Raw genomic sequence first — 13,317 nt, forward strand, 5'->3', positions numbered from 1 at the left:
CCACAAACTAGCAACACAAGAACTAGCACAAGCATACCTTTACAATCAACCTTAGCCTAACAAAAGATCGAATGCAACCCGAAGGAATTTAATAAGTCTTCAAAAGATGAAGAAGGTGAGTTCTCAAATATGGAGAAATTGTCTCTTACAAATATTCAAAAGTTGATGACAAAAACCCTAGACATGAGTTTTTATACTAAGGTTAAAAGTGCAAAACAAAAGAGGAAAAGGAGCAAAAATCGCAAGTCGCACAAAACTGCCTGGGTCGGGCGTCTTTCCTCTTCAAAGCGAGCAAACCCACTGGAACCGGGCGTTTTGCTTGTGAACTGCGCGCCTTATGTAAAACGCTCATAACTTCCTCACCCGGGCTGCGATTGAAGCGTGCAAGGTACTCACACGAAGCTCTTTCGACGATGAAGACAATGGTGGCCTGAGGAGAGCATTTGGACTTTATCTTCATAGGGAAATTCCAGTTTGAATCAGACCTCCAAATTCGGATTGGCTCCTTGCCATGTCTCCACTCTTTTCTCGGACCCCAATCTACCCATGGCCCTCGATGTCGTTGCCTCCTATGATTGTGAATACCCGGATTCACATCACAAATAGAGAAATATGACATGCACAAATAGAGAAATATGCTATTATTAGTGCTTAATTACCTAATTACATTTTTTAAAATAATTATATAAGGTGGGCCTTTAATGGGCCTGTGCTGGGCTTCAGATGGTCCTGGGCCTAGCCTCGGGCTTACATGCTTCGTTTCACTGGTGGCCCGGGCCTGAATATTTTTGAAATATGTTGGGATATTCTGTGAAGAAAAAATGGTGTCTTAAAATATGATGTTGAATTATAGAATATGAATTAGGAAAAATAGAGGATTAATCGCCACCTTTGACACAATGAACATGTTTTTAGCGGGCAATTCATAAAAAATGTGATATTTAATATCAATATCAAGTAATTAAAAATAATAATATATGAATAAATATCACTGCTAAATTAAGAAAAATAATTCTTACGAAAAAAATAATATATAGAAATCATGAAACGTTACAATACTTTCTTTTTAAGATGAAAATCAACAAATTACATGAACTTAAAAAATATGAAATCAAATTATGCCAAACGCAAATGTCAATTCAACCAAATAGCCTAAATTTTATTAAGATCATACTTTAAAGGCAATTTTAGTTCAATCATAGTTAAAGTGTAAATTGCCAAAAAAAGACATAAAATTTGGTTAACTTTTTAGCTCAAGATTTTTAAAATCTATATAGTAAAACAAATGAATTTTGGATTTATTTATAATTTATCCAATGAAAAAAAAACTGGTAGTCTGTATTGTTATTTTTTTTCAACCAACAAACACATTTTTCTATATGAACTCACTATATTGTTTAATTGAGCAATTTGTCATTTTCCGATCACAATTTGGATTAATTGACTGAAAAATGCAGCTCACTACCATTGCAGGCTGCCGCCGATTTCTCAAGTTTTTGTGTTGGCCGCGCACTTCAAATAAAGGTCATTGCTTTAATATTGTATGCTTTCATCAGGTTTCTGTGATGATTCCAATTTAAGCATGCATATGGAGAAAAGGGAGGATGAATTTTTCTGTAATGCCTTTATTTTGATAAGAGATCGTAGCGGATTTCATCAGAAATAGATTTCAGGCGTCTTGTGTTGTTATGATTTAGGGCTCTTTTTCTTTAGAATACGCAGTGATTTGCGGATTGTTGAATTTGTTCATGCAAATGGCATCCGCTTTACAACAGATTAAGAACCCAAGCTTCATGCTTTCCCAAGCTGATTTTCTAAATGCCGTGTGGATTAGCTTGCTGTCGAAAAGATGGAAGTATGTTTGGACTTCGATGCCTTACTTAATCTTCAATATATATTGGTTTGTGAAGCACGATGAAGATCTAAGTTTTGGAGCCACGCTGTATGTTTTGGGATGTTGTCAATTGGCCTTTACTTATAAGGATCTCATGTGTACTGATATATCCCATAATGAAGCAGCTGAATGAGCTCCTTCATGTTGTAGCTGGGAAGAAGGTTCGAGAACTATGCTTTCTTGATGATGATTACACTGCTCATGAGCTAAGTATTGACAAGTTACATTGTGTTGTAAACAACATCTCATTGCGAGTAGTAGCAGTTTTAAGTGACCAAAGAAGTCTTGTCGAGAGATCTCATAATGCACGAGGTTGCTGAGAATTTTCTTTCATGGGATTGTATCATGCACAGGAATGTCTACTTATAAGATAGCCAAGTCATAGACCTTGAGTAGATTAGTGGTTCAGGTAGTACCCAAGAGTGTAACAATCATGAATCTGTATACTCGTGAGAAAATTTGGGCTGTAGCTAAGCTCATGATTTGTCCTCCAAACTTGCTCCTTTTCTGCTACATTGGACAAATGTTGTGTGGCTTCACTGTGGTTAATACAGTCTCTTGGGATAATGTCTCAGTCTGCCTTCTATGTTTACCTCGTGGTGGTATAAGGGTGGATAGAAAAAACCGCTTACCTTGTTCTGCATGGTTGATTGAGCTTGATGATGTGAAGGCTTTGACTCTGTCCAGTGTCCACTCTTCTTGCTAAGGTATGTCTGCTTCACATCTCTTTTTGAACAGATTTAATATAGGATACAACCAATAAGTTGTCAATTCTGTTTCCAGTTTTGTCACTTGAGAGGGTTTTTTATCAATATATGTATTTTCATATATGAAAGGAATTCAACTTTGATTAACAATCACGTTTACTTTTTTACTCGTATATTCAATGATTGTGATATGACTTGTCTGATGAGTTCTTCACTTATTTATGGATGACGAATTGTAAAGAAAATCTGCAGGTATTAAGAAAATGAAAAAATGAAAAGAAAAAAGAAAGTTTTCTAATATATGGATGATTGCAGACAGCCTAAGATAATAGTAATGTTGAAATGTGTAAGAATGTGAGGGTTCCTGTCAAGAGAAAAGATGCATTGAAATGAGGTTCAAAGACCACTCTAATTGGGTGTTTATTCGTCTACTAACTTTCTTAGTATGCTTATAATGTTGCACGTGCAAGATAGTTTAGAACATTTACCTAGTTATTTGAATCTATATCCTTAGCCTGTTCAAGATGGAAGAAGATAAAAGGATTTTCACAACATATCTCTATGAATCATTGCCATCTTACACTTTGTCATTTTGGTCCTCCGGATGTATGAATGTAATAGTCTTTGGCTCTAACGAAAATGGTGAATTACATGTAGGGGACTCTTGATTTAGTGTTAGCTGCTAAGCTGTATTAAATGTTATTTACTTCATATATCATGGAGTTAAAGAGGCATAAAAGTGTAGAAAAAGATCATTTTTCTTTTCAATTGGAGAGAATTGAATAAAAACAGTTAAATAATAATTTGAGAAGAGATAAAGTACCTTGCCCCTATCCTCATCTAGTCTCATGGTCTCTTTCCATTAGTCTAACTTGATTCGTACTTTTTTTACAGACAACCCTTCTGTACTTATAGATGTTTTTAAAACAAGTAAAGAGATAAACTAGCCATTCAAGGGTCCAAAAATTTATGGCAATAGTTTTTCTAATTGTTTTCCAACTGTAGTTTAAATCTTGATTATCCTCTCTTTATCAGACATTATCTAGTTTAACTGCTACTAATTGAGGTGGTTTTTTCTCCTTTCCCTATATTTATCCTGTAGTTGATGGGTGTACCAGGACACATAAATTACAAAAACCAAGCCAAGTTACATTACTTGGCAGAATACAATACAAATTGCTCTTAGTTAATAAATTATGACATCAACTTCATACATGTAAAAGGTTTACATATTTTAATCATATCTTAATTTGTATGATAGACATTGCTATCTTTGTTTTACATGGGTGTGCAAGTGCTAAAATTAAAATGATACTGTATCTTTCTTGCTTTGGTAACACTCTGCTTAATATATGTGAAATGCTCAGCAGAAGTATTTTGTTTTTGAATGGCATTTGATAGTCTCTTTCTATATTATTTTTGGATTTATAGTTTCCAAGAATAAACTCCTGAGATATTCAATTGTAACCATTGAGATTCTATGGAAACATTAAACATCTCTAGGTTCCAAAATATAATAGGAATATTAGACGCAGCGGATTTTCTTTATTTTTTTATTTCGCAGATAATAATGTAGTATAGCACATTATTAGTGACATTGAAAAACATTTTCAAAACGATTTATGTTCTCATACTGATTGGCTGCTAATAGCCTGTTATTGCTAATTCAGTAAGTTATTAACTCAGTCATATTCATTTCGTGTTGTTTAGGTACATAATTAGTATTTTCTGGTAAAATAAAATGGGGTAGTGCTTTTACTAATGAAATAACAAATGCAGCACATTAGTTGGCAACTTGGCATAAATGAAATCACATTCATGATTCATGTGATACCACTCAGTGGTAAATACCATGATCCATGCCAGATTTTTCTTCCTATTTATATACTCTCGCTTTTAAATTTATTTAGCTGATGTATCCAACTTTTTCTTTATTAACTTTTTCGGAGGAGGGGTTGTATCCGCGTTGTCAAAATATTCTCTCTTTAGGTATAACTAATGAATGTCAAAACCTTGTTACCTTCGCTATTCAATCGGCTGACTTTTCTTCCCCGCTATAGGTTACCTCGAGAAGTCAAAAATAGTCTTTCCATTTACAGTGAGCTTCTTCTTGTTAAGATAATTATCTTCATTGAAGTATTTAATTGTACGGATTTTAATACATTTACCTCCAATTTATTTAGTTGATGTATTAAAATTTTTCTTTAGTACTCCCTCCGTCCGCCATTAGGAGTCCCATTTACTTTTCTGCACTCGTTTTGTAAAAATGATATTAAATACATAAAGTGGAGAAATGATAAAGTAAGAAAGAGAATAATGTAGATAAGAGTCTTCTCTACATTATTCTCATTCTTACTTTATCATTTCTCCACTTTAACTATTTATTATCATTTTTAAAAAACGAGTGCAGAAAAGTCAACGGAACGCCTAATGGTGGACGGAGGGAGTAACTTTTTTGGAGGAGGGTAAAAATTCCGCGCTGTCAAAATTTTCTTTCTTTAGGTATAAATATTGATTGGAGAAAAACCTTATTACCGCCGCACTCAATTGGCTGAATTTTCTGCCTCGCTCCCTCTCGCCGATATAGGTTTTCCCGAGAAGTCAAAAACAGTCTTTCCATTTGCAGTGAGCTTCTTGTTAAGATAAATTTCTTATCAAATTATTTAATCGTACGGATTTATATACATTTGCCTCCAATTAAAGGTCATTTTGATTTTAATTTAATTTCTATAAAATGTAGATCATTTGATGATTTAGATATTCATCTATGCATGAGCCTAATTCATTGACTGTTTGTTTTGTCAATCTGCATCTGTTATTGCTATGCTGCTCATATCAGGCTTGGATCTGTATCTGTTTAATATCATTTTGATTTAAATTTAATTTCTATGAAATGTAGATCATTTGATTGTTTAGATATTCGTCACTGCGTGAGGCTTTATAATTAATTGCCTGTTTGTTTTATCAATCTGCATTTGTTGTTGCTGCTCGCATCAGGCTTGGATCTGTATCTGTTGAACACTTTTAGGCATTCAGCAATTCGGTCATTTATGTTGAGTTTGTTTTGGGGCATGGTATTAATGTATAGCGACAGTATTATGAGATCCAGTTATAGAAATGTGAACACCATACAATTCTCCAAAAAAATCTTGGTTGAGAACTTGAGATGTATTAGAAAGTAAAGCATGTATTCAATCTGGATGTTATCTCTGACAGTGACTTTTTCTGCCCCACCCCCTCTCTTCCCCACTATAGGTTTTCTCTAGAAGTAAAAAAATGTATTTCCATTTGCAGTGAGCTTCTTGTTGTTAAGATAATTATCTTAGGCCCTTCTTGGTATGATGGAATGGAATATGGAGGGAATGGAATGGAGATGGGAATGGAATGAGGGTGGGAATGGAATGGGGATTCCATTCCATTCTCGTGCTTGGTTAATGTAAGAAATAAAAATGGAATGGACTGAGTAGTGTGTGTAAATTATGTGTAGTTTGTGTAGTGTGTGTGGTGTACATGTGTGGGGTTGTGTATGTGTGTGAACGTGTGGTGGTGTGTGTGTGTATACATGTCTGGTGGGGGTGTGTTTATATATGGTGTTGCGTGTGTGTGTTGCTGGGTGTGGTGTGTGTGTGTGTGCTGTGTGTGTGTGTGTATATGTGTCTGTTGCTGAGAGTTACTGTGTGCTGAGTGTGTGTGTATATATGTGTGTTGCCGTGTGCTGAGTGTGTGTGTGTTGCTGTGTGCTGAGTGTGTGTTGTGTTTTGCTGTGTGTGGGGTGGGGGAAAAGGAGAGGGTTGTGTGTGTGAAATGGAATGGAATGGCTATTCCCATGTGGAATGGAATGGTGATTCCAAATGGAATGGTCATTCCTTTGAGGAAAATATACCAAGCAAAAGATTCGAATGGAGGTAGGAATGTTATTCCATTCCCCCATTCCATTCCTCCATACCAAGTAGGGCCTTATTGAATTATATAATTGTATGGATTCCAATACATTTGCTTCTAATTTAAGATCATTTTGATTTAAATCTTATTTCTGTAAAATATAGACCGTGTTGTTTAGATACATAATTAGTATTTTCCGGTAAAATAAAATGAGGTGGTGCTTTTACTAATGGAATAACAAATACAGCGTATTGGTTGGCAACTTGGCATAAATGAAATCACATTCATGTGATACGACTCAGTGGTAAATACCATGATCCATGTCATATTTTTCTTCCTATTTATGTACTCTCGCTTTTAAATTTATTTAGTTGATGTATCCAACTTTTTCTTTAGTAACTTTTTCGGAGGAGGGGCTGTATCCGCGTTGTCAAAATATTATTTCTTTAGGTATAATTAGTAAATTGTGAAACCTTGTTACCTCCGCCACTCAATTGGCTGAATTTTCTTCCCTGCCCCCTCTCTTCCCCGCTGTAGGTTATCTCGAGAAGTCAAAAATAGTCTTTCCATGTGCAATATGTGTGCAATGTGTGTGAAATGTGTGTGTATTGTGTGCAATATATGTGTTACCTTGTTACCTCCGCTACTCAATTGGCTGAATTTTCTTCCCCGCCCCCTCTCTTCCCCGCTATAGGTTATCTCGAGAAGTCCAAAATAGTCTTTCCATGTGCAATATGTGTGCAATGTGTGTGTATTGTGTGCTATATATGTGTTACCTTGTTACCTCCGCTACTCAATTGGCTGAATTTTCTTCCCCGCCCCCTCTCTTCCCCGCTATAGGTTATCTCGAGAAGTCAAAAATAGTCTTTCCATGTGCAATATGTGTGCAATGTCTGAAGATGCCTAATTTATAGTAACTATTTGGAATTCTAGTTATCTACTTCCGATATGAAATTCAAATTGAGGAATTGGGATGAACTGGAATTGTAATTCAATTAAAATCCATTTTTTTGCGGTACCAATTCCAGTTCCGCGTGCCCAATTCCATAATACTGGACGGAGCCTGAGGGTATTTTTAGTCTTTTAATTTGTTGTGGGTATTAAACAAAAATCATTTTGATGAATAAAGAGCTATTCTATTGTTGCAGGGATAAGTGCACTATTTGCTGCATTTGAAGAAATGGAGATTTCTACTAAAAATATAAAATGGACACAAACTGAGAATGAGATAATTAGTGAACAGGAATCTCATGACAGACTAAGTAGTCTGCCCTCTGAAATCCTAGACCACATTCTATCGTTTCTCAGCATGAATGAAGTTGTAAAAACCGGCCTGCTGTCAAGAAAATGGAGATACTTCTGGCATTCAACACCATGCTTGAACTTCGATTTTAGAGATTTCTGGAACCAGGAGCGCTGCTTAAATTTGAGTTACAATGAATGCGTGATAAAATTTTGGGTATTTGTCAAGTGCGCTATCGTGATCAGATCACCCATTTGTAGACTGCGGCTCTACTGTGAAGCCTGTGATACCATTCAGCTTGATTCGCTTTTATATCTTTGCGCTTTGAAAGAAGTCCAAGAACTTGATATTTTTACTGGATATGGAATCCTGCAGTGTCCAATTCGTCGTGGTGTACCCACTCACGTTGACGCATTTATACAGGGTGTGAATAGTCTGGTTGAGTTGCAACCCTTGACAAGCTTTTCAAATCTCAAGACCCTAAATTTGGTTGGGGTCCAGTTTGATGATTCTGATATAGCTGAGAATGTGTTCAGTGATTGTGGTGTTCTTGAAACTTTATCTATGGAATATTGTTGTTTTTTTAGGAGAAAGCATCTCAAGATTTCTGCCAATAAGCTTAGGACTTTCAACTTTGTAAACAATGGCCCTTATTGGTGGGATTATACGTGCATGTTCGGCGGTGAGCTGGAACTTCATACTCCAAACCTTGTATCTTTTTGGTATATCGGGCCAGTGCTACAGCTTAGTCAATCCTCGGATATGCTATTTTTGAAGAATGCCTCCATTGAGCTCCGATATCAAAATAAACCAGGGGACTTAGGTGCTATGGTTTTAGGTATTCGTCATGTCCAGGAGTTATCAGTGTCGTCAAATTTTGTCCTGGTATGTGTAGATTAAATACTATAGTAATGGTAGTAGTATATTACTATCATTTTTTATCTTCTAATTTTGAGTTTCTGCAATACTTGACATAATTGTACATTTTAAAGATATGTTAATGGCATTTTTGTGCAGCTTAGGGTCATGTTAGTGGTTTTTTGTGCAGCTTAGAGACATGTTAGTGGTAGTTTTGTGCAGCTTGAGTGATTGAACATTCTGTTAGTACTGTGATGTCCATTATAAAAACTTCTTATTGAACGAACATTCTGCTAGATTTTAAGGGTATATATTTTAGTTGTGTGTATCACTATATATTTATAAGTTGCGTACGAGTTGGTGATGGATATTCATATCTGTAAATGTAATTATCATGTGCTTTCTTCTTTGCTAGTACTACTCTCCTGAATTTGAAAAATATGCTGGCGACTTCAGTCCTCTCGACAGTCTGAACAGCTTGAAGGTTGATATGGAATTCACGAGGGACCATATGGAGGGTCTAATAAAGCTACTCCAGCTTTCTCGTAATCTTGAAGCTCTATGTATCCGATTTACTGAGGTACAGATTGTTTGATACCATATATTATTTGAAGCATGTAGAGTGCATGTTTATAACTAAAATACCATGATCCATGTCAGATTTTTCTTCCTATCTATGTACTCTCGCTTTTAAATTTATTTAGTTGATGTATCCAACTTTTTCTATAGTAACTTTTTCGGAGGAAGGGCTGTATCCGCGTTGTCAAAATATTCTTTCTTTTGGTAGAATTAGTGAATTGTGAAACCTTGTTACCTCTGCATGTAGAGTGTATGTTTATAACTTATATCTTTGATGATGCTTCAGCACCCCTGGAAAATCAGTTGGGAGTCCAGGAAAATCGACGTCCCTATGATATCACACAAGCTGAAAGAAATTGAGATTTTCACGGGCGGCGACCTGAAGAACTTGATAGAGCTCATCAGATTCTTCCTTGAGAATGGAAAATCTCTAGAGAAGATAAACATCACGCAAAAGGAAGCAATGCTGGATCCAGAGGAGTTCTACTCATTGCACAACGTTGAGTTAGCATGTGAATCTGTTTCGATATCCATCGGTTTAGCTTCTGCTTCTGGAACAATCAAGATGGTTGACTTTTCATTTTGGAAATGTGGTTCGGGTACGGCCAGTCAATCTATCCAATACGGCCGGTAAATCAATCTTTCTTCTACTTGCTCTTTCTTATCATCAAAACAAAAACTAGGTAGCTTAATAAGGTGAACTGATGACATTATTATTTATAACTTGCTAAGACCATTTCTATCTTTTGGATATGCTATCTATCTGTCCTTGTTTGTTTTGAACTATTGCTGTTTTGAATTGATTGGGATTGTTGAAACTCTGTGATCAATGCATTGCTATGCTCTGTTGTAGTATTTCTCAACTTTGATAATCAGTTTGAATATGTTGTTAAATTGTTCTGAAAATGAAATGCAATCTCTGCTTTGTGCACCTTAAATTTTACTGTGATGTGCATTTTTGTGCATTTGTGCATTTTTGTGCAACTTTAGAAATTAGGAGTAGAATTCAAAGATGAATTCCAGAATTTAGGGTGCATTTTGCAAAAAATATCCCAACCTTCTAAAAGCCAAATTTCAGTAGTTTTAAACAAATGTGATTGCATCAAAATTACAATATCTGCTGCATTTTCCAGAATTAATACTACTTGGATCCCAAATTAAAGTTTAATAAAGTTTCAACTGTCAATCATATTTTGTTATTTTTGGTAAACGAAATTATATTTTACTAATTTGTTACACTTAAAATCATTTTAATGTGAAATTAATAAGCATGTAAAAGTAGATTCACATTTCAATAATTTTTTCTATATACTTATTTCACTCATTACTCATTAAATTAATTTCTTAAAACTCATATCAAGTCAAATTGAGATTCCTAAATTGGGATCAATACGTAAATGCTTACTATGTGTAAAATTTGTTTTTCTTATGCCAGATTTTATTTGGAATAGTTTGAAAAAAATATGATTGGCCAGAATATTTTTGAAATATGTTGAAATTTGTACATTCTACACTCGTTGTTAAATGTACTATTTCAATTTGTCTGCTTTTATTCCAAAATTACTATTTTTAATATATACTTAGATTTTACAGGAATTTAGTTCATTAGTATAAAATTAAACCTATATAATCAAACATATATGACTCATATTTTACTAATCCTTTCTACTACAGTTTTGTGTATCTTTTAAAATTCATGCCATGTCAAAATAGAATATATATTCATGAGCAAATATTCAATAACTTGTACTACCGCATATTTTTGAAATGCAATAAATAGTGTAGAAAAGAAGTGTACTATTATAGAGCCATGAGCCCATGATGCACATCCCATGCTATTATAGAGCCATGAGCCCATGATGCTCCCTTGCTTCAAACTAGAATAGCCTCAATCATTTTTATCACTCCATCAGTATTTTCCATGACATTCAATACTGTGGATGATGCAAGATTTAGTCACTTAATATTATTTGTTGGGTGGTTTTAGAATAAAATTTATCTTTTTAACTATTTTTAGGGAATTCAACCTTAGATAATAATATCAAACTAATTCAATTTCGAATAATCTAACACTCTCTTAATGTTGTTAATCCTCCATTACCTTACAATTTTTTTTTATGTTAATAGTATGAAATTAGAATAACTTCGAATAAAATTCTATTTTCTCTTCTCCTTATTTTGCCTCGGATGCGTTGATTGCTTTTGTAAATTATTACTACTAACGCAACAAAAATCTAATAATTTAACAACAATAGTGAATCATATAGAGAGAGATATGAATTGAGAATAGTTTTTGTAGAAAAGCCATAAAAAGAAAAGGCCAAAAAACAAAGATGAGAGAGAGAAAGAAAAGGGACAAGGAAGAAGTGAATGTGAATGTGAGGGCACAGTATATAATGATTAAAATTGTGAAAGGAGAGAGAAAGAGCATTCATTGTTGCATGGAATTCAGCACTTCTAATTTATGCTTCAACTTGCAATCTTTTCTTTCAATTTCTTTAGTGCATATTTTTAATCATGAGATTGCTACCTAAACTTCCCTTTCCATTTCCACTACTCTCCTATGTTTCTTCAAACAACACTCTTCTTTATCTAAACATTGAGTAATAACTTAATTACCTCAAAATATTAACTAATGGATTAGGGTTTGTGGTCGATTATATTTATATTAAAATGTAAAACTACTATTGATGTAAGAAAGTTGTTTGACTCATCATTCTTTTCTTGTAATTGCTACTTACCAAAAAGGAAAAAAAAAAAAAAAAACACCCCCTATTTGATTGGGTGGATATGAGTGGTTTCGGGTTACACATTGGGGTGGTGGGATCAACAATTTAAATAAGTATATTTTGAATATTTATAACTCCAGTTTATTAAGAATTTCATTCTCCCGTGCGAATTTGAAGTCCTTTTTTATGCCTTTTATAGTGTGTGTGTGTGTGTGTGATTTTACTTAAGAAGTTTCTCGCATATAAATATTAATGGATAAAGTTGAACGCAAGAAAATTTCAAAAGATATTTGCACAGTTTAATTTGCTAGATGTTTGAACTCTAACTAATACTCCATTATGCTTAAGTATGTATGGGTGTGTGAATTGTCGTTCTAAAAGAAAGTAAATTAGTATAGTTTTCACACTATGATGTGACATGAATTCTACTAATAAAATTAATTTTGTGTAAGTGGAGAAATGATCTCATCTTCAAATTAATATTAGTAATTATTAATAAATATCGTGAATAGCAAATATTATGAGACATATGCTACAAGTGATTAATAAATTGATACGGGTAATATGTTTTAGGTATTAATCTACAAATGAAAATAAACTAACACACTTTTATCAATGTACATAAATGACAAAAAAATAAAAATACTTTTTTAGAGATGCAAAGAATAATATGCATCACTAATATCTCAAGAATATTCTATATTTTTTACAGCAAAAATACTACAAATCATAATAAAGAGTGGTGAGCAAAATGTACATAAACAAATGCAAAAACAAAATGACAATCAAAAAAACAAAGGCACATAGTAAGTGGAACATCCACAATATGAAAGGGTAAATACAAAGCATAGTGGTAGAGTAGGGAGTAGGAGTAATGTTTTAGGCCAAGTATTTTGGATCAAAGTCCACCGTAATATGATCTTTAAATTTATGTTCATTTGTCTATAACGAAAGAGTACAAACAAAACAATATTACTGTAAGCTAATCAACCATTCCAACAAAGAAAGAAGAAAGTCATCTAAAGGCAAAAGAGCGATCCAACGAGCAAACAAACAAATCCATAATTAGTGAACCACACGACATTACATATAAGTGAGGATAAATATATCCGAGTAATCGTGCGCCTCTTAGTGCATCTTCACTCGACCCACCCTAATCCTCCTAATATCATCAAAACCTTACCATGTAGTACTACTTAATTATATCATTAAAACTATCGATCATATGTCCCGAGTGTCGAAAATGAAACGCTTCACATTAACCGGGACGGAATGAGTATTCTATTTTTCTATGGAGTACCCGGTTCCCCATATAAACATCCCATGCAAATAAATTATTCTTGGAAGGGTGAAAGTGACATAAGTTTATAAATCTCTAGGGTGTGAATTGTTATTAAAAAGAAATATTCAAAATTGAAATATATA

The 13,317-nt window shown here is 34.0% G+C and overlaps 1 protein-coding gene across 1 annotated transcript; it reads left to right on the plus strand.

Annotated features, from left to right (window-relative positions):
* Positions 1-1,409: 1,409 nt before the first annotated feature.
* Positions 1,410-10,054, plus strand: LOC125201500 (putative F-box/LRR-repeat protein At3g59170). The gene is made up of 4 exons (XM_048099643.2): positions 1,410-2,601; positions 7,632-8,611; positions 9,000-9,164; positions 9,450-10,054. Exons 2-4 carry the CDS (start codon positions 7,664-7,666, stop codon positions 9,795-9,797), a joined length of 1,461 nt encoding a protein of 486 aa, XP_047955600.1. The 5' UTR covers positions 1,410-2,601; positions 7,632-7,663; the 3' UTR covers positions 9,798-10,054.
* The last annotated feature ends 3,263 nt before the right edge of the window (positions 10,055-13,317 follow it).

Source organism: Salvia hispanica, chromosome 2 (genome assembly GCF_029641045.1).
Source record: "Salvia hispanica isolate PSC_SH4W2 chromosome 2, Shi_PSC_v1, whole genome shotgun sequence".
Taxonomy (NCBI): domain Eukaryota; kingdom Viridiplantae; phylum Streptophyta; class Magnoliopsida; order Lamiales; family Lamiaceae; genus Salvia; species Salvia hispanica.